This window comes from Amblyomma mixtum, chromosome 7 (assembly GCF_055824585.1).
Source record: "Amblyomma mixtum isolate Tamu chromosome 7, ASM5582458v1, whole genome shotgun sequence".
In the NCBI taxonomy this organism is placed as follows: Eukaryota; Metazoa; Arthropoda; class Arachnida; order Ixodida; family Ixodidae; genus Amblyomma; species Amblyomma mixtum.
The window spans coordinates 46,715,549-46,738,276 of record NC_143018.1 but is presented as its reverse complement, the minus strand read 5'-3'; the positions used below and the strand labels follow the sequence as shown (position 1 = coordinate 46,738,276).

The window sequence follows — 22,728 nt, the reverse complement described above, 5'->3', positions numbered from 1 at the left end:
GCTTGCTTTAGCAGTTACACAATCCTCGGCTTCCAAACGAACGGAAGGAGATCTGCACCTCCAAATCCACTTCCTGCGTTTCTTCTATACTGCGGTTTTTTCTTTTCTTTCGTCATATCCGGTGATGTCATCTCCTTTTGTTCCTTCGTTTCCCGCTCGCGGACCGCCAATAGCGTGATTCGAAATAATTTTATGCTGCGCCCCCTTTCTTTCTCGTCACCGCCCGTACCCGTTCAATTGTAGGTCGTGGAAGCGGCCTGCACGAACTATTTATAGCCGCGCGGCTCTTAAAAAGGAGAAACATTGCTTCCAAGCACGAAGGGGGCCGCAGCTATATATAACTGCCCGCACCCTGCGATACGCAGGGACTCGGGAGCGTTGAGGGAAGGAAAAAGGGGAAGGGGGATAAATTGCCGTTTGCCTTCGCTCGAACAAAGCCACCGTGTTATACAGCTCGGGAGAGCGCGTCACGCTCGCGTCCTGATTCAGAGGGAAAAAGTTTTGACTGCTGGCTGACCCGTTATTTATAGCGCCCCCAGTCACGTGGGCACGGCGATGACGTCTTCGCCATTACGTCAGAACCGACCCGGTTCGAGGCATGTCGATGACCTGAAAACTACGGGTTGGGTCGAGGTTGCCCCCCCTCTGTTATTTGAGTGAAGCCGCCAATCATGCCCCGAAATCACGGATCATAATCGGTGTGCCTTCTCTTGAGTGCCTTTTTTCGTGCATACGCGCGGAGAGACTTGGGTTGGAGGCGTGTAGTTAATTGCAGCTCGACTACGATGTCGCGCTTTTGTCCAGAGTTAGAAGAAAAGCATGACATTTAAAACACGATATCCGGCACGTTACGTGCGTGGGGTAATCACATAGCATTCTGCGCTTGAGTAAGCCCATACTGGCGATACTAGCCAGTACGCCAGAGAGAGGGCGACTACACCTGAGCTGAAGCCCACCATCCGCCTCAGGCCAAAATGCTGTCGTCTGTTGAAAGAGTCGATTACCTTTGAAAACCCCAAGGTCTTCTTGCGCCTCATTGCCATTCCTTATTCTGGCAATAATTAAAAAGAAAGGTTGTGTTTTGTACGCCACGAGGATAGGTCGTCGAAGGTGTGGTGTGCTGTTGCAAAGCCTGGGAAAACAACAAGTAAACTGATGTGGTATACTGCTCAGGTTTGTACAGAGTCGAAGCTTTCCACTTTACTTATTCGCCACAACCTGCCTCCTGATGATCGAACTCCTGGAATGTCATTAACTAAGTAATTCATCCTTTCATTCATTCATTTGTTGTGGCTTCAAAAATGAAAAAAGGATACTGGCCCCACCCTGCGTAGTGACTTTAGCAGGAAAGCCACCCGGAGGCTTCTTAATCAATTTCGATCGGTCGTGTAATTATCTCCTGCTTAAATTTAGGCTGCCAGTGATAAGCTCACACGGTCATTAACGCTGAGAGGAAAAACAAAGATAACAGCGCTTGTCAAGTGTTCTTGGGGAATCCCCCAAGGTGGAGTAGACTTGAAATAAGGGAGTAATTACTCCCTCATAAAGATAACAGCAAGCACACCACGAAGCAGTCTTGCTCAAGCAAGGGTCCCCGAAGGGAATCCTGCGGCGTCAAGACCATTCAATAACAAAGCGAGTATAGCGTCCGTAATTAAACCAGCCCAGATAATCCGCTTCGTGCCTCTGCGTTCGCATCACGTCTGACGTCTATTGCACATGGGCTCAGAAGCTGCCTCGAGATGACCTTTCCGGGGAGCGTGACGCCGCGGCTCCGTCGTCAGACGCTTATCTCGGTGACCTGTCGCCGCCCTTTGGGAAGCGTGTATCAGGACACGGACGTGCTCCCTCTTTCCTCCTTTTCCTCCATCCATCTCTTCCCTTTCCTCCACCGGGGCGACCTAGTTTCCCTTTTAGCTGCGCCGTCAAATTTTACCCCGCTTTTTTGCATAGCTTGAACCGCAGCTTTAAAATATGATGCCTCACTTTGAGAGGATGGGTCTCAAATAGCATTCCTTGAGACCTCCTATTGAGCAAACGTTAGGGGCTTTATTGAGAAATTTGGGTATAAGGCTTTATTTAAGATTAAAGGGCGTCAGTGCCGCGCTATGTTGCAATGAAAATTTCAACGTTCACTCAAAAATATATAAAATGGGGCGGGGGGCTTTGGTATAAACTTGATTTCTTTTGTTTTATTTTTCTCGAATGACGCCATAGTGTTTGCCGCAGCGAACAGACGCTGTGTCACTATGAAACTTTGAAAAAAACTTACCACGCGGGAATTACAAAAATACGCACGACCTAATGAAACAGCCTCCAAGATGCTGTGTTTTGAAACAGCCGCCTGTCGTTGCAGTGGCGCATCGCTCACAAACCTGCAAACTTTCGATAGAGCTAGCTGTATTAACGAGTCTTGACCAACGACACTTAGGTTTCCCGTGCCAGCAAAATACTGAGTCCACTCTCACTGTCGTTCGATCTCGTCAGTCGCGTGTGAGGACGCGGCCTTCGAGACCGATGGAGAAAGTTAATTACTCTCGGGAGACGCGGCGTGGCGTAGCGGCCGCCGGTTCGAGCTCCACGTCCGCCGCCCAAAGTCGGCTCCGTTGAGCAAGGCACGTCATATCGACTCCGGCGAAGTGGCGCTCGCCTAGATAGAGATATACGTGACCGCGGTTATGTGGGGCAACAGGAGGGCGACCGTGGGCCGTTTCAGACACAACACGTCGTCGCTCGTCGCGCCAATTACGTGCTTAGCCGCGAAAAGCTTCTATCAACCCAATCAAAAGAAAGGAAAAAAAAATTAACTCAAAAGGGTGCGTCCTTACATTGGATCATTCTTCTCCCATGCGTTCACCTTGCCCTCTTTGAAGTCATTCGCACGTTTGTTATTAACGTCTTTCTGGAGTGCATGGCGTGCACAAATTCTCGAATTCTGCAAATTTTAAAATTTAGTTTGGACAGATGGTCGAAAGAAACGCATTCCACTAGGTGAAGATTCTGTGCAGACTATGTATTGTACCGTCTTTGGCTAATGTAACCAGGCTGCATGATGTCCTTCTCAGTCATATAGTTGGGCACAATTAGCAACCCATCAAGCTCTAAATCTCTTCAAGATAAGAACCGTTATCCTCACCTTCCAATACCTTTTGTTCTTTAGGGAAACGATAAGGGCTCTATTATACGAGTAAGAAGCGAGTCATGCAGCCTTCCCTTGCAAAAATTTCTTTGCGCAGTCTATGGGCTGTCCAAAGACTTCAAAGCCTATAGGCCTCCTGCAGGCAAACCCTATACACTAGTCTGGAGATAATACAAATTTTATAAACAGTGTGTAGACAATCCATAGATTTATGTCCATACTCTTTTAGTAGGCTTCTGTCCGTATAGACAGACTATGTATGGACAAAAGGAACTGTCTATATGAAGACAGTAGGCTCTATAAGAAGCCTAAAACATAATATTGGACATTTTTGAAAGGGTGATTACATTTCGCAAAGACGATACATCTACATGCCCGTCTTTGTTTCTCTGAGCCAGCCTGCCTATTCATTTGTCAACGCCTGGTAAGATGACAGGGTGTCGTTGGGTGAATACTAACAGTGAAGGTGGAACATTGCCTTCTTTCTTGATGTTGCAGGAAGCGTTGTTTATTTTGAATGGTACTTATTCTCCTGGGGTAAAGGTTAAGCTAGGCCCCCAACGCAGGTTTTCGTATTTAAATAAATTTATATTGCACAAACGATGATATCAGGCAATAGCCAATGATCAAAGTTGAATGAAATTTATTGGATTCGGAAGAAAGTCTTGAAAACAAGTTAGAACTGCTGGCACAGTTTTGATTTAGCCCTCCGGTTTTTCTTCTATCAAACTGTCCAAAATTCTGAAACCACAGAATAGTGCTGATTTTCTACTAAAATTCACAGCTTTACACGTCTGTCACGAAACAGACATGAAAACAACGCAAAGCGATGCCTCTAGGTCGTTTCAAGCCAATAAGGCTGACGTAACTGATTTTTTACGCCGATAGCGTCCCTGTTACGAACTGGCTGTGATGTAATAGACAAGATAATTAAATTTGTTTACGAGTGTTGACATACTCTGCTGCGGCACGGAGGTGTCATGCTTCACTTTCACTCCCCACCTCGCTCTCTTCTCCCAAGAAAACCAGGTTTGGTTTCGTTTTCTATTTTTGCTTCAAAATAATAATCGAAAGAATGAACTAGAAACACTATATATATATATATATATATATATATATATATATTTATATATATATATATATATATATATATATATATATATATATATATATATATATATATATATATATATATATATATATATATATATATATATATATATATATATATATATATATATATATATATATATGATTAAAAAATTATGCAACAGCGAACAGATTGCACAACAAAATTCGAACATAAGGCTCATGCGAAAATTTTAGAGATCTAGTTTAGAGCCGTTATGGAGTGGAAAACGGCAATGAACATTAAATAATCCACAACAAAAAGAATGACCGGACGTTTGTCATTGCAACTTTCAGTGAAAAGTGGCGTGGTATGAAGTACCCATGCCAGTCAGAAGGTTTAGTAACTCTGGGTAAGGGTGTAAGAGGTATCTAGTGTTTATATCATTACACTGGTATTATAGTACGCCACGGGTACGCTCTAGTGAATGCCTTGTGCCGTCATGACTGACATCATTTTGTGCGGACCAATCAGCGATTGACATACTCGTCAATCAGCGTCGCGCCTTGTCTTGACATCATGCGTGACGTCGCTCTATCTTGCCCATGCAGCGCTACGCGCTGTTCCAGGCGTGTTAGGCCAACAACATCACCACCGCATAACCGATAAACGCAGCCTTAACAGCTGTCGCTGCAATAGTCACATTAATCGTATATAGTCGGTGTTTCTGGCCGTCTTTGACGCTGGCCTTGGCCTGGATGACACTATATTTAGCCCGTGATCATACGCTCGTTCCGCAGGGCTGTAAGTGGAAATATAACTGGGATCTTTTATAGGGCGTTCTCATTCCATTTTATTTCGTTCGTTTTGGCGCGAAAGGAGACCCTGCCAAAATGTCGGAACCAAATATAAAGGAGCTGCACCTTGACCTTTCGCGATCATTAGTGTATTATCCTTCACTGCGCTTTTAGTGTTCTCTCCTTGAAGCAAATGGTGCTCTTTTGAGTCGCAGTATATGTCCTGTTCCTGTTTACTTATCTTTTAAGGTTAGGTTCAGGTATGGTTGACACACTTTTCAGCTATAACGCCATTTCCCTGGTCAATTTTGAGAGGCAGTTAACGGAACTAAAAGGCGGTAAAGAGATATAGGACGCGCCATAGCCGACTATAAAAAGATGTCACGAAAAGTCGATCTTTCTCTCCTGGCCTGCTGGTCAAGGCCGTGTAGTCGCCGTTTAGAATCGTTTCATAGTGTCCTCCGCCAGCAACTGCAACGTAATGGAGGATGGATCGTACAAGGTATCGCTGTCCTCGCTTCTTTCGCTCGTCATTCTTGCACAGCGGTAAGTGTAGAGGGGCCTATCTCCGCCTTAAACGTCGTCGTAGCTTGTAGTAACAAAAATTTACTGCGTTAACTTTCTCATTAATTACACTGATGGCCATATCCTGCGTTACCATCTGATTAATTTGGACTCAGATCTGATATGGCTATTACTAATGACAGGCTACAAATCTCAAATTGCAACTAGGCGTCTAACTCTAATAGTTTAAAATCTAATTATTAAAAATTAGTTAACCAGCTTATCACTTAAGACCATTCACCGGTTTTCTGGTGTCCGCTGGTAACACCGGTAATACTACGCCGAAAAAGCCATCTTTTTTACCCCAAAAAGCCTATTTTTTACAATTTTTGAAAGTCTTCCCTGAAACACCTGGTATATCGAGTTTCGTATCAACAGGCATCCGGACAACAATTGTCGCTCATTGAGGAAAGCAGCATGCCCACTAATTTGATAATGACAGCCTTCCCACTCAGCTGCTCTCCTATAAACGGGTCCTGACACACCATTGTTCGTATAGGGGGCGCCATTTTCTTTGTCCCTAGAGTACTTCTCCCAAGGTCTCTAGCCGGCTGATCGCTGCGTGCGTTCTGCCGCACCTGTTATTACCGACGAAGGACGCCCCGCGTCTGGCACGAAGCCAGAGCCTGCGATTAAGTCCGCCGAAGGCCGAGACTTAGCGTGTGTCCTTTCGTATCGGCTTTCGCTTTCGACACGTTTGTCACGCCTGCACTTAGAATTGCCGCGTTACTCCTATTTGCTGTGCGATGCGTGCAAAGGAAATTATAGAACAGGGACAAGAAGCCTGTCGAACGACAGCCCAGTGGGAATCCTGTACCATCTTCTACTGCTTTTTCGCTACCTACAACAAGCAAGCATTCAGAGCTTCCTGCAAGTAAGGGCGTTGGCGATTGCATCACCGGCGTCCACTGTTGTCAGTACGAAGCTTCAGGTTTGCTCGCATCCCCACTTTCGAAACCGTACGTAATAATGGGCCAATGCATTGAGGGGAACCCTGCAAGGTGAAGTACATTCCCTTTAGGTTGTAATTAAAAATTAGCATCAGATATCAGATCAGCTTCGCTGGCCACTGCACGACAGCTCTATGCTCTCGCCGCAGCCGATCACGCCTCGTGTTAAACTATAACACACTCTCGCGCTGTGCGTTTCACGTCGTCGTCTTCATCAACTTCCATCTGTGGCACGAAGATAGGTCAGATAGGTCAGATAAGATAACCTTGGTCAGAGCTTAACTTTAGTCTAATATCGTCGCCAGACGTGCCGACGACCCAGCAAAGCAAAACCATGAACCAACCAGGCTAAACACATGCTTTCGCATGTCTACTCTGTTAGACTCTGTTAAAACTTGCTAATTATGAGCTTGATCAATGAATCTCAACATTATACTGCTCTCCTTCTGTCTTTATCTCCCAAATTCCTCTCCCTATGCAGAGTAGCATGCCAGCGATTTTTCAACGCCGGCTAAATTCTCTGCTCTTCATTAAAGAGTCTCTCTCTCTCTCTCTCTCTGCTTTCTGGTGCTTAAATTGTAATCTGATTAATTTCGACTGTTCTTCTAGCTGTATCATATCCATTGGGTTCGATAGTTTCATGCTGTGGCGCTACTTAATAAGAATTTTTGTTGCCGAGGAAAGTTATCGGCATCCTTCCTAGCTACCCTACCGTCTACTCCATGATTGTATTGACACGGCTGCCATTCATCGGCTACACTAAGGTTGTCTCCCTTGATTAAAGCGGAATATCTGTTCCCGAGCAAAATCCTTAACATCTGATATTTCCCCTCTCGCGAGTAGCTCGTTCATGGGCTCCTTTTTTACGAGTTCTCAAATCTTTGCTTACTATAGGCTTCACAATCCTGCGTCCTTTGCACATGAACCTGCCTAGCACATCTATATACATCCTGCACGCGGACGGAATGGACGTACAGCACTGCACCATTTCATTTTTAATTTCTCAACTTCCTTTGCGGAAGATGCGGAAGTTCTGTCCTGTGCGGAAGATGGTATTCGTGGTTAATAAATAATTTATTTCTGGAACTTACAATATTTATTTCCCGTTATTCCAGCCACATATTCCGCAGTTTACAGCAGCCTGCTCGCCTACCTTTAATACCTGAGCAACGTGGTATACCAGTAGAGCGTAGTAATGCTCACTGCCCACAAGTGCAGTGTTCTGAAGGATCTCGTAAATTGTACGGTAAAACAGAGGCCAATTAAGTTAAGTTTTCACTTGCGCTCTGCCTGGCTAAGGGCTACACGGAAAAACAAATCACAACCACGAACCCCATTTGCAAGCTTACCCGCTCAAGGCTGTTTACCACAGCAATCCTTCATTAGACTGGGGTCCTGTGCGCCACCAACTGCGGAAATAGCTCACCGTTCATCAACAAGCGCTCATTCAGCGCGCCTGCTATATGTCACGCACGTGTCCTGAAGCTGGCCAAAGAAGTGCGCAGTTCTCTTTTCCCTAAACTCTCTCCTCCTTCCGCTCTGCTGACCCTACGCTCTCCCCAGCGATCAGATTGATCCGTTCGATTGAACCCGCCCTGGTGGCGACGTACAGGAAAACATTAGCTACAGTTTCCCGGGACTTTCGCTGTCAAGCAGATGTCATGTTTCCTTTTTTGTACAACAACAACAACGTGTGCAGCATTTATCACTCAGGAGAAAATTCAATGAGTCATAATGTACAGCTACTCCTCGATCGCGGTTGGAGAAGTAGTGGCAAAAACAACCTGCCTTCTTTCTTTTTTCTTGCGTTTTGTTTCGATAACTCCTTACCTCTAGCGGCCCCTCTTGCGTCCAAACGTCTTCTTCTGCTTCGCTGAAACTAAAGATGTCACCAGAACGAGATTTTAAAGTGCTGGCGGCCCCATCTGTGGTAAATACACTAATATTGTTCCTACGCTTCTGCGGTACACATGTGCAGTGGAACCTTTCTCGTTCTTGTGCCTTGTCAAGTACACCTTCGAACACTAGTACTTCACCGTATGTCTAGCCTTCTTGGCTGACACAGCGTGGGTAAGTGTAATCCAGCTCTCCCCTGCTTATCGACAAGGCTTAATTAAGATCGCTGTCTCCTCTGTGGAAAACAAGTTCTGTAAGGAGTTGCGTTCTGCCCGCTTGCCACTCGTTGTCGGCGTAGCTTGCAGCAGACGGAGTTATAGGGCTGCGTGCGTGCGTGCGTGCGTGCGTGCGTGTGTGTGTGTGTGTGTGTGTGTGTGTGTGTGTGTGTGTGTGTGTGTGTGTGTGTGTGTGTGTGTGTGTGTGTGTGTGTGTGTGTGTGTGTGTGTGTGTGTGTGTGTGTGTGTGTGTGTGTGTGTGTGTGTGTGTGTGTGTGTGTGTGTGTGTGTGTGTGTGTGTGTGTGTGTGTGTGTGTGTGTGTGTGTGTGCAGAAATAGAGCAGACTTCAACACCGGCTCAAATTTTCATAGCTGCTAGAACTTGGTATGTTTTCAAGAGGGGATTTGTTTCTGTTGCCAACCGTACATATTCCGCATTTTTAGTGGTGTAAATCTACGCCAGGTCTTGGGCACAATACCCTTCCCCTGAAAGGGATTGCGCTAGAGGACGGCTCACTTCCTTTTCACTCCCACATAGGCTAATCCGCTTTTACAGTGCGCGTGCGTGAGTGGGCCCACATATACTCAGTACCGCGGCGCCTCAACTCTCCATTGGAGACCTCTCTACGGGCAGCGATAAAAAGGCTGATACTACAATCTGTGTGTGCGGGATTCTCATGTCACATACGTTTTCCGTCACACGACCGGCACAACGGAAGGGACTTGTTGCTCTCACTGTTTTCAAGCGCTGGTTTTAAAAGGGTTAATAAGCACGTAGTACACAGCAGGACATACACATAATGCTTATGTAAAGGCGCTGCAAACTTTTACTAAATCCATGTCTACAGAGCCACTACGTAATTACAAAAGGGCGCACAAGAACTAAACGAGTACGTTCGAGCAACAAACATCTTCACTTATGCAGGCACAGGAAACATGACTCCGGCATGGGTATATGGCGCTACATTCAATTAATAGTCTTTATGAAATACAAGTGATGAGGTGATGGGAAGTATTTGGAGTACTGAGTGTTAAGATATTATAAAGATGCATTACAGTTGATTATATTGTGTCTATTTTCTGTCTTCCCAGAGCTTTTTTTCTTTACTGCATGATTTCAACAATCAATCTTTTATCTATTTTCTGTGCCAACGCCAGCATTTCAGAGTCCAGAAGGAACGGGAAAACCAATACGATGAGAAAGAGCGGCGTCTACAGGTTGGGCTTTTGTTATGGCTCACATTCTGGAGGTCGACGACCTCTCCGTGGGGAAGCGTGTTCTTAAACGTTCGATACGCGCCTACACGCATGCTACTTCCGCAGGGCTTCCGCTCCCTCCGCGACCGACAACCGAGCGCATACACCCACCCTAAACCGAGACGCGGAAGCGAAAGAGAAATCCGGAAGTAAGAGTTGCAGTTTACGACGTGCACGCTGCTAAAAGCGCCATCTGCTCACCGGCGCGGTATTTATTTTTTATTCGGTTTCTCCGTTCATTCCACGATTATAGCTCCAGGGGGAATCCGACAGGTGCGGTCATTCATCCCGCATGGGGAAACAAGGAAGGGAGAGGATGACTCACAATCGATAGTGGCGTCTATTTCTCTCTTTCCCACTCTCTTTCTTTGAACTTTTTGTTTTGTGTTTGAGCCAGCAGCACGTTTAAACTCCCGCAAGCGTCACAACAAACGGGCGGCAAAGGTTGTCTGCATGCTTATGCCACGCCTTTACAGTGAAAGCAGGAGCGCTCGTCGAACTCTCCGCCTGCTCTGGTTGGAGGGGTGAATGTACGGCAGTGGGGCTTTGCTCGCACTCTGTTCGATTTGTGGTGGATCGGTAGGTGGCGTTGTTCTGAAATTTCGCTGACGCAGTTCTACGAACTAGAGCCGCAATTATAATGACGCGAGCAATCGTTTAATGCAGATTTTACCAGTTAAGCGCGCGAAATTTCTGGAATAAGTTCGTCGTTCGCGTGGCTTCTTTTTTTTACGTTGCAGTGCACGGGAATGTTTCTGATGCTAGACAGACTGTGATGCGCAGAAGTTTAGTATTTGGTATTCATTATAGAGATCAAGCTATTTATTTTTCGAAAACTGCGGAAATAATGTAATTTTTTTTTCCTTCGGGGGAGACCTATCAGGGAAAGTAATATACATCCGCTTTTTGAAATAACTTTACTATAGACGAATTTTATGCGTATTTCGCAGCGCTGTTTTCTGCCATAAAATAGTGGGTAGAGGTGACAAAAAAAAAACTAATTTTACTTTTGTTTAAGGATAACGCCACACTTTTTGGAGAGAGAATGTTTGAAAAGGCTTTCGCCCTGATTAATCTGTTCGAAAGTACTTTATAGTTTGTAAATGACCGGAAACCACTTCTGTACGAACATATGTGGAGGCACGTAAATGCAGCGAAAAGTCGCTCACGTCGCCCTCATCGTTCTTGCATTTAATTATCATAACCTTATGCGCAAAATCATCTTGAGGGGAACAAAGTAAATTATGTTTCGAGACTTAACTACACAATTATTTCATGCGTAAGATCATTCAGTTCACTTGTTCGTTCTTTCTTCATTTTTTCGTTCGTTAGTTCTTTCGTTAGTTGTTAGTTCGTTCGTTCGTTCGTTCGTTCGTTCGTTCGTTCGTTCGTTCGTTCGTTCGTTCGTTCGTTCATTCATTCATTCATTCATTCATTCATTCATTCATTCAATGACGCAGGCATGACTCCGCTGGAGACAGCCGCCACCCATATAACTCCTGGTACTTTGAGACCCAGCCCACTGATCTTCTACAACGAGACGCATGGCAACGGCACGGGCCACCACAACTACCACCACGGTCTCGGAGGCGCGCTGCACGCTTCCACAGACGTTCCCGGCGCCCACCCGACGAACCACTTCCTCGGAAGCCACCTAGTTGTGGGTGAGAACAAGACAAAAAATTTCGCTGAGACACGTCCTTGCCCTATCATAGAAGCCAACAGCCACAGAATCCAAAGGACACAGGGGATTTTTAATTAATTTATTTATTTTGTGGTGTTGATCAATTTAGAATATTACTGAATAGGTTATTTCTTAAAGCTAATTGATTAGAAAAGCAGAAGAAAAACAACCACATGCCGCCGGTGGGATCCGAACCCACGACCTCCGAATTACGCGTCCGATTCTCTACCTCTGAGCTACGGCGACGGGTATCAAATCTTCTGCTTTCGGGGGTATTTATGTTTACAAATAACCTAACCTTGGGAGTGTTCATCAGCGCCACCCACGCTCGTAAGCGGCGGACGTAGCACGTCCTGAGTTACCGCTGGTGTGACGTAGAACGTCATCGAACGACGAGGGTGGAAGCTGTGTGAGAACCCTCTATGCCTGTGTGAGAACCCTCTATTACCCTATGCCTTGTTAAGCTCCACGACTATGCGCTATTAGCTAATATCTAGTGCAACCTTGTACTACCAGCCTTCGGTAATAAAAAAATATCCGGAGGTCCCAAAGCAGTCCAACTTGACATATTCGGAGCAATAAGTAGGCGTCTATTGCGAAGCGAAGATTCCTGGTCGTCCAAATTGAACCGCTAGCATCGATCAGTTTCGCAGTGTTTTCATGCATGTAGAAAAGCACTGTACCTGCAACGGAACGAGGTGGTCAAACAACTAACGACCTCTGTCATTACTCCTGAAAGCATTAAACAATTGTGTAACGTGCGATTTCCTTTTTAACGCGATAGTGTTACAGAGCTCCTGTCGCAGAAAATCCGGCGTAGGCGTCGGCGTCCGTGAGCGAAAAATCCACGAAAAATCCCCAGAGAAGCCACCTGTAGCTGGGAGGCAGCTGGGGGGGGGGGGGGGGGGGCGCCTAGGTCACGTGACCTTGCGACGTCATCACAACCTGCCGACCGGATTGTGAGCAAACTGCCACCCGTGGCAGGTGGAAGTTAAATTAATGATCGGTCACTCGGGAAGAGCAACCTGGGTTGCACAAGGCCCACCGGTGGCAGCACCTTCCATCGCAGAGATCTATGAATGTAAAGTAGAGAGTGACCAATTCTGCATATATGCGAATCAACTCATTACGCTATCGCGTCATAACCTTAAGGCGGAGCTTAAAAGTGCACTGAAGAGGAATCTGAACTCGTAGTTTTACCGCCGGAACTCGATCTACACGTTCCGAGCGTTCTTAGAAACTTCGAATTTGTCCTGTGCGGCCGATTTCCCTAATTCAAATCCGATTTAACGTCTCGGCTTCCGCCTTATTTTTATGAATTCCCCGCAGACGGTGGGAGGAGTCGACCAACCTTTCAACCAGTCCCGCGGCGGCTTGCCGCTCTGCTATCGGCGGAGTGACACATAGTGATCGGCGAAAGCAAAGAGTCCACACGTAGTTTTATTTCCGTGTGCCTAATTTGAAGCTGTGTAGTCTCTGACTAGGTCTATTTATTCGCGGAAACCTAAAAAAACAAAATAAAAGCGAAAGCAAAGCCGTCATGCGACTTCCTGAAATGCACTACATGCGTTGGTCGACTCCTTCCGCTGTCTGCGGGGAATTCAAAGAAAGAAAGGCGGGAGCCGGACGTTAGTCCGATTTAAATTAGGGAAATCGGCCGCACAGGGCAATAATTGGAAGTTTCTAAGATTGCTCGGAACGTGTAGATCAAGTTCCCGCGGCAAAAAGGCGAGTTTAGATTCCTCCTCACTGCACCTTGAAGTGTCCCCTCTAACCCCTCTATTCTTCGAATGCCGCCTTTGGCATCGCAGGCGTGAACCCCTCAGCCAACGGCTCTGGACGTGTCGCCAGCAGCGTAGCGAGCAGCAGCACTGCCAAGGCGAGGAGCAAGAAGAAAGGCGGCCGGGCCTTCTCGAGTCGCATCATCGAGGCTAGCCTGTGCGTCTGCCTCAGCTTGTGCGTGTCCCTGGCGGGCCTGTTCCTGGGCCTACTCTACCAGCCGCTACTTCTCATCGTGTTCGCCTGCGGCCTTGTCGCGCTGTTCGCCTACCTCTGCTACGGATTCGTCCACTACAAGCGTTCATGGGTCAGTCCCTCTGCATGCATGTCATTCTTTCCTTCTTATAAGCAGCTCTGCCGTCCTCAAAATTTCCCTCGACGTCTCGGCAGTTTAGTTGTGATGATGATGATGATGATGTCCTCGGGCTGAATGGCACATACCCACGGCGGGGGATTGGCCAGGGTGCATAGCGGATACAAACGCACTCATGTGCAGGGAATGGAGTATATTTAAATCTAAAATTTTGGGACACAGAGCTAGAATTTGTACAAAACAAAAAATACGGAGAAAGAAAAGTTGTGAATTCACATTCTAGCAGAGGAATCTACCAGATGAAATTATATAATCGTGAATAGAATCGAACACTGGTTTCAGGGCATATCCCTTGGCGCTTGCCCCGAAGGATAAGAGAATCGGAATAGATAGAGGAAGCCCAAGCCGAGCGAGGGGGATCTCCAAGTAAATTCTACGGAGAGCAGCGAGCCGCCGGCAGGAGAGGAAAAAATGTTCTATAGACTCAATTTCGCCACAAGACTCACAAAGGTTGGATATCGAAAGCCCCGATCGACATAAATAAAGATTTAGCCGCGGTATCCTGCAGCGCAAAAGGGTCATGGACACCTCACATTGCCTCGAACTGCACATCCGCACACTCCAAGGAAATGCCAGGTGTTGAAAATCCGCTGCAGCGAGGAGAGGCTCATGGCTCAAGGTGTGGAAACGCTGGAATCGCTGAAAGCGTGCTAGAGTCAAGTAAACAGTATTTGGGACGAAAGGGACAATAGGACCATCAAGGGCAGACTTTGCTAAAAAATCAGCCCTCTCAATAGAAACAATGCCACAGTGCCCAGGGACCCAGTGAAAGCGAACTTCTGAAGCATGTGGAGGAATAAAAAATTGAAGGGAACGGCTCATAGGAGTATCACTCGAGGTTTCGAGCGCTGCCAAAACAGAAAGGTTGTCTGAGAGTATAATAACCCGAGTGATACTGCAGGGAATCCTTATTAAGGCCAACTCAATGGCCAGAAACTCAGCTACAAAAATAGGGGTATAGTCAGGGGCCCGAAATGAGTAGCTCCAATCAAGAGCCCTTGAGTAAATACCAATAGCGGCCTTTTCATTTTGCTGGGAGGCATCTGTATAGACGGCAATATGGTTACGGAAATTGTCTAGGTACTCCTCTATGAGCCCATTTAACATATTGGCGGGCAGGTTCTTAGCATTCCTTGGGAGGGTGTTGTCAAAGAAGACTGCCGTGTCAGCCCGCCTGTGGTTGACTAGTACTATAGATCTCATTGATACAGAAATATTTGACAGCAGGGAGTTAGTGAACACCACCTGAGGGAGCTTATACCGAGGCCAGGGAGTATCAAAGAAGAGAGTTGAGTTCGTTGTAAATATAGGGTTAGCCAATCCAGGAACAGGCTACCGGGACGCTCTTCCTCCTTCTTCTTCTTCACCATATGAAAATGGCACATACTCACGCGGGGGGATTGGCCAAGGTACGGTGGTGAATGCCAAGGAAAAAAAGCGGGAAAAAAAAGCTAAGTAAAATAGTAGAATGTTTGAAATTAGAAAATATGTATGAATTGTTAGAAATCTTTAATAAATAAACAAATTAGATATTTCAGGAATAAAGTAAAATACGCTTTTTGGACATTCGGTGGAATTTTATGTGGATTTAATAGGGTAAGCGATCAGTTGCAATGATGTAATCATGAAGGTAGCCGCAAATAGTGCTTAACAGGAATCCCGTGGCGCTCGCACCAAACGAGAGCAGAACGGGTAGAGACAAAGGGAGTCCTAACCTCGAAAGAGGGACTTCCAAATAGAGTGGTTTCCTATCGGTGTAGGGCAATCATTTTCTCCGTATTGTCCTTTGGGAAGCCTTTAAAGCTGGCTTCTCCTTTTACAGAAAAGAGAAAGCAATTGCCAGCTTTACAGGGGCAAGCCAGCTCTGTCAAAATACACTCACATTGCCAACTGGTCGTCTGCATGCTCGAATTTACGGCGTCCGATCCTTTTTACCTTTTAATGGATTTATTTGCGAACGTGATATTTATTTTATCATGCAAGTTTACAGCATGTCATGAAGCTTATTTCCGTCTTATCGTTTTTTGTTTTAGTTCATGTTATGGGTAGTTGCAAAATCAGTTTTGCCTTTCTAATGAGTATCATTTGTCAGAATTACTTAACCACTCGGTTTTGCTTATGGGCCGAGCTGAGTGTCTCGTCTGACACCGCCAACCCTCAAATTTTGTCGAGGGTAATGAAAACCATACTCTTCGCCCTTTCAAAGCTTAGTAATACCAGGGGCGCTACAAAAGTCCCACTATGTGGCCCAAGCGAAACTGGTGGTCTGTGTATTTTAGACATATGGCGTACATACCTGCATAGAACCACCCTCAGCCCGTATGCTCTTTGTAATACGTTAGCAACAGGGCCCTTACCTACATTAAAAAAAAAATGTCTGGTTTGATCTTGCCCAAGCTGGAATCAGCTGTACTGGGTTATGGGATAATTCCCAGTTGTGACCAGCTGGAGCCACCTGCCACCTGATCACAACAGGTTCCGGGTAAGACCATCATCTGTCAGCTGGTCCCAACCGGGAATTATATTTCTATAACCAAGTTCAGGATTGCCATCTGGTTTTTTGCAAGTATGGTATAAAGTTCTTAGAAGTATTTTAAAATAAACTACCGTTCTTGTGTTCTCATTCGCAAAACGTTGCCTTCTCTACTACGAACTTATTTGTGCACCTTTCTGTTGAAACAGTCAGTTGCATATTTCAAGTTTCTGTATTCACTGTCCATGCTCTCAACGCCAGAAATGCACACATCTTTCCAGCGGAGGCGAAACTCGGGCTTGGCTTCGTACTGGGCTGGCCACCGCAAGATCTCGGTGGTGTCCGTCGACAGGATGCCGACCATCAACGAGGTGCTCATCGAGGACAACGTCTCCATCACCAAGGGCCTGCCCGAGGAGACCTGGAGCGGCAAGACATTCGTCATCCAAAACCGAAGCGCATCGCCCGAAAGCTGAAGGAATCCACGCGTTGAACCAGCGCCTGCCAATTCACTCGCGCGTCGAATCTGTGTATGCTGATTGGGGGGGGGGGACGCCACGTAACCGTGGCAGCGGATGCTGCGTGAAGCAGGCGTTCCGCCAAGACAGTTTCGCATATGGAGCCGGATTTATTTCTGTGAGCAGGCCGCGAGATTCCGCTTCAATATCCGAGTAGCTGCTGAGGTCTTCACCTGCCAAACTTCGAATCACAACCCCGACATGTCACGTGGAAGTTCCTGGAAACTAGCATAGCGTGGCGCCACCTAGGAGCTGTGCAATCACCTACCACCGGCTCTGTGCAAGATATCTTCCTTATCAAGGGCAGTACATTCGCTTACCACAGGTGGCGCGAGTTAGTCGACGTGAGTTTTGGGCCAGTGCGAGTTCCGGATATCGATATACGGGCGTAATTCGGAGTTTCGTGACGGGTTTGGTCAAAGAAATCTCAGTGTTCGTATCAAATGTATGCACCCTCTGCCAAAGACAGCCACACACATGCCACCTTGGCCTTAACGTCGTCAAATAGCCTAGCAGTTAACATTCTTCACAACTGGCTGCACAAGGATCCGTAAATTCTCCATTTGTCGTCGAGTATCAACTAGCATCTTTACTTTTTATTTTTCAAAACGAATGTGAGCCGATAAAAAATTGTGCGTCTATCCTAAGATACAACTGAAAAAAAGAAAACAGCAGTTGGTTACAATGGGCCATTGCCCCTGACACCTTGTGCTACTCCGCTGGCCAGTAACCACAGTAAATGAAATTAGCTTTTTAGCGTTTGTGCAAAGGCTGTTGGAAAAGTGTGCGAACCCTTGTGCTTCCGTGGAAGCATGCCTGCATTGCTGCCGCAAACATGCTTAGGAATACGAGCAGCATTTCATCAAACCAGTTTATTTATTTGTCAGCACACAATACATGTTCCACAAAAACAACACAAATATGAGCTTTGCGGAACAATACAGAAGATACGTAGCCGCACAAGCATCGCAGTGATAAAGATTATGGGAATGCATGATTAGACAACAGCAGCAAATAAACCCCGTCTAGCTCAGTCTAAACGTATATCTGAGGCTGATGTCAAGCAGAAGCAAGCTTCTCTGACACTCAAATACTGATGACTCATAAGACAGCTAAGTCAGCATAATGGTTTTGAGCTTTTTTCCTTTTTGAGCTTAACAGTTTTGGCAGCCACGCCATGACAGGATATACACTGAGCAGGCTGTTCAGATACTGAAGAATGAGAATAACCAAACAAAAACAACATGCTATTTTCAGAGAATGGAAATCATGTGAAGCTAACAACTTGAGAACTGAACAAGTTCAAGGGTACTTTTTCGTTTTTTCTGTCAGATTGCTTAAGGAATCTAAGTTTCTTTTCTGGCGTGACAAATTCATTTTGTGCTTTTACACCAAGTATTGTGTATTTGTTCATTCAACGTTAGCAGAAAACTTGTTCACATAATGAAAACTGTGCAGCTATCAACAAAGAATTATGCTTGTAAGTCAAGAAAGAAAACACTGCCACTTAATCTCAAAGCAGGAATCCTGACAGGAATGTCATGCAATATGACTGCAAGTGCATGTTGCGCCAGTGTATATCAGTGCTCTGTAAACTACACTGTAAACACGGACCTTATCCAGCACTTCTCTACCCGAGTTCTCAAAGCCATCAGCACATCCTACAGCAACGTTGAGGACAAATAGCCGGCATGCCTGTCTTTGTAACCACGTGTCATCAGGAGCACATTTACACAATTCAGAGATGGGCTACAACATGACTATGCCCACCACCAAGCCGTGCCTGAGCGCAACAATGGTCACTGTCACCCAGTCAAAACCGCTCAGCATCGCAAAATGGAATGTACAGGAATCACAGATGCTTCAATAAAAGCAACAAAACCTTGAAGCCAGTGTCTTAAGATCTGAAAAGTTTCTCATGGCCCTTCATTAAATATACATCTCTCGGCATTTACGCAGTAAATAATGAGCTATGAATTCAAATCATGTTGAGCCACCAATTGCCAACAACTTCAAATGACAAGACACGATAGTGAGCTACGGTTTGTATCATCTGTAGACAATGAACAATGACGATGAATAGAAAGACAACCGTGGTGTTAAGAATCCTAAAGCAGCAATTTTACACAAATAAAGCAAACACGACTTGTACATTTGTCTGCGGCACACTGGAGCGTGTTCTTCAACTGCAAACTGAACTGCACTCACAGACACTCTTCCTACTTATGGGTGAAAAGCAAAATACATCCTGGTATTGAAAATAGAAGAACACCTTCGCTAGCACGCTTCAGCCGAATGCATCATGCACAGAACTCTTAGCTAGCACGTGCTTACAGTAAACACACTCCATTAAATATCATGTCAGCAGCACACATGCATAACGTCTACAACAGGTGAAAATTAAAGAAGCATTTGTTCTAATCGAACCCTGTGTCCGCCCTTGGCTATAGATCCATGAAAAAGCGAAGGAGCAGAATTGGTTCCATATATGACTAGAAGAACAAAGTTTAGAGAGCACAATGCAGAGGAAAATCAGCTAGCATCGAAAGCCAATAAATAGTTGACAAGAAGATGATGCAACAGCTTGAGACCTTGTAAAAAGAGCACACAACCCGAAACTGAAAACTTTCTAGCCAATATCTTTAAGGTTTAAACATGTATACCTAGGCTGTACAAATGTCGCATTTAAGGGAGGACACTACCCTAGACAGTGAACTTTTGAACCACTCGCTCGATATCATTGAAACTTGTGGGGCTAGTTTAAATTACTGCTGGGACCACCTCTGCCAAATTTAATTATTCTAGAGTAAGTATGAAGCATGTTATGCAACCTTTGTGCCAAGGATGACTATGCTTGCTTAGGAAAACTATTGTTTGAAATATGAGTAATTTTTCCAATTTTTTCTGTTATGTGGCATTGGAAATGTCCAGAGCACACAACTGTGGAATTATTTTGCTTAGTTCTCCTATATTTTGAAAGAATGATACCACATAAAGAATGACAATGAATTTTCATTTTGTATCAATTTTTTTCAACTCAATTTTTAGTGTGAAGAAAGGGAAAAAATAGACAAACTGAGCGCACAGCTGTGTTCCTCGTAAAATTTCGCTCCAGAAAACGTGCTACAATACCAATATTATCAAATAATATTGAAATTATAGTTTTTCTAAGCTGACAGTTGACTGAAGAAACAGGAGATGAGAAAAATAGATTCACATCATTGCAAATCATCCCATTTTATTTTAGGCACTACAATGTTCAAGACAAGCCCCCATCTGAATAATAAAATTTGGCAGAGGTGGTCTCAGCATTGATATTTGCAAGTTTCAATGAAATGAGCAAGCTTCAAAGTTCACTGTTTAGGGGGTAGTGTCCCCCCTTAACCAGTGCCAGAAAAATAGATTTTTAGCAAAAACGCACATTTTAATGCTTTACTCTGCAATGACATCATGCAGGAAGCACGACAGATACCCTGAACATTTAGTGCTGTATACATACAGGAGAGCAAGCAGCCATTAAGTTAGCACACCGAAATCACGGCTTTGAACAGCTCACGTGCAATACATCCGTCAACAAATCCCTTGGTGAGACCTGGCTTTGTTCGAAATACACTGACTGGTAAACCACTCCCACATATACAATTAAGGCAGTGCCTGAGCCAAAGTAGGACATCACTTTGAAATGACCTTTCTTTGACTGCCATGTTTTGTACGGCAAAAAGATAGCAAGATTAGTGGCCTTCGGTAGCTGGCCCCACAGTAGCAAATTAAACACAATTCTGAAGACACAAGACAAATTGTTCTCGTTTTGCTCACACCTCGTCTTTGCAAACAACTGGCGACAAGCTGGTCTATATCTCATGGTTGCCATTACGCTCTCACTTTATTCTTGGCACAGATAAGAAGTTATGTGGAAACATTTGTGATACGGAAACCTTTGTGCGCGGGCTCCGTAAACACTGAAGAACACCACACGAAGCATATGGAAGTGTATGGACAAACATTAACAGTGAAAGAAAAGCTATTGTTGGGGAAGTAGTCACTGCATACACAAACACAAACAAACTTGTAGAGAGAGTGTGAGCAGCCTCGCCAAGTGTGATCAAGTTTAGACGTAATGACATGTACACTTACGCCCGTACAACAATGTGACAGACAATCACACCCTGTGAAAGAGCACGAAGGTCAAACTTAGCTGGTTGCTATATAGCTATTCGCATATATCATATATCATATGACAGAACTCTCACTGTAGGAACATTTCAAACCTGAAAAACCATTCAAACGATAACAGCACACATCGTAGAGCCTCGGAAGGACAGCTCCCATCTAGCTGGCTGGGTCCCACAGCATTTGTTCAAAGTGACTGAGAGCGTGGTGCTTTTAAAGAGGGCAAATTTTGTCCTCAAAAGCATCTGCTGTGACAAATGACCAGCACATCCTGTCGCTCCATCGTAATTAAGAAGTTGAGACACTACAGAAAAAAGTTAGTATACAGCAATGTCCAGCATTCAAAATAAGCTGAACCCCTTCTCTTAAGAATGTGACGAGCTTCTAGGACTCGAGTGGATGAATCTTGCAGATTAAGCATGGCAAGTTTCTTTTGCTTAAGTATATAAAATTATGAACTAATTGCTGATGAAAGCTGTCGCAATGTTCAAGCTTCTTCATAAAGCGTTATGCTGTGCTGGCATCATCTACAGAAGCAGTCAGAATTTCGCTGCTTCCGCCTACAGCCTGCTATGCCCTGTCAAATGTCGCCAAGCAATGCAGTGCAGGCTTCACCTTCGATGCCATTTGTTTCTGCAAATGCACCACAACAATAAATGATGCCATCCCATGCAGTCCCTACCCAGCACTATGCTGCACACAGAAAGCCTGAAAGCTGTCACTGTTTTAACAGGCGATCGTGTGCCAATTTAAAACACTAATGCAAAAAATGTTTCATGTTTTACCAGCAAGTTTGACACATTCAGTCCCCTGAAGCTCATCAAATTCTAAAACCTGTTCAGTTGTTCATTAAAAGAAGGAAAGATAAGCACGCAATTAACAGTAAAATGTTTACGAGCCAGCAGCACCATGAGGTTTGCTTGTAAAGTATGGAAGAGGAACTTTAGTACAGTACTAAAGGGTACACAGTAAAAGTAATAATGAGACTTTTTAGGAACACTAGTGAAGCCCTATGATGAAATTGTAAGATAAGCACACACAGAGGCATTATACACTATGTCAGCAAACCTGACCTTCCAGCCTCAGTCAACAACAACAAAAATAATTTCCTCAACGATGAACAACATGCACATGACAAAGAGCAAGAAGCAAATCCTGCCGCTCACACTTTGTTCGTGTCACACGGTGGAAACTCGTAAAACGCGAACCTATCATCCATTTTCATATTAGTGGCAGTAAGAGGTAATGCGATGGGTCATGCATTCCCACACAAAGTTCACGTAGCACAATATGTGCAACATGCTATCACGCTGCACAGTGATGCCTAAAACACACTTACCATATTTTCACGATTTTAAGTCGACTCCCTCATATCGCATGTCAGAAAAAGAAAAAAGAAAAGGCATGGCCATAGGCATATTCCAAAATGAAAATACACTACTCGTTCACACTTGCTCCATCGTCCTCATTAGTGCTGCCGTTGTCATCGCTGCAGCGGGACCGCAGCACGTTCTAACATCGTCGTCCCGCAAAATCCCACACTTTGCAAACAACCGCACCATGAGATTGCGCGGAACAGCTCAAAATTTTGCCTCTCTGCCGCCGTCACACCTGTATCACCCGTTCCAAAAAATCGAGCTTGTGGCCCGGCACACAGTTCTTTGTTTCTTTAGTGTAAAAAATAGTAGTCCTCTTGAATGTAGCTGTGAATGAGCGCCGAATGCTAACCAGTTCTAGAGCACAAACAACGACTGACAAACCACCACATTAAAAACTGGTAAAACGTAGGTGGCAGTCAAGTCAAATGCATCAAACAGAGCCAGAGGGGAACTACGCGTAAGCGG

At 45.1% G+C, this 22,728-nt stretch overlaps 1 protein-coding gene across 3 annotated transcripts in view; it reads left to right on the top strand.

The window, feature by feature from the left end:
- LOC149335910 (uncharacterized) overlaps positions 1 to 18,602 on the top strand; it is a 51,196-nt gene extending 32,594 nt beyond the window's left edge. For all 3 annotated transcript variants that reach the window (XM_089552462.1, XM_089552459.1, XM_089552460.1), the window contains 3 exons: positions 11,348 to 11,551; positions 13,383 to 13,657; positions 16,478 to 18,602. In XM_089552462.1, the coding sequence (XP_089408588.1) occupies positions 11,350 to 11,551; positions 13,383 to 13,657; positions 16,478 to 16,672 (672 nt within the window). In that variant the 5' untranslated portion in view covers positions 11,348 to 11,349 and the 3' untranslated portion in view covers positions 16,673 to 18,602. The remainder of the gene's footprint in view (positions 1 to 11,347; positions 11,552 to 13,382; positions 13,658 to 16,477) is intronic.
- Positions 18,603 to 22,728: the final 4,126 nt, after the last annotated feature.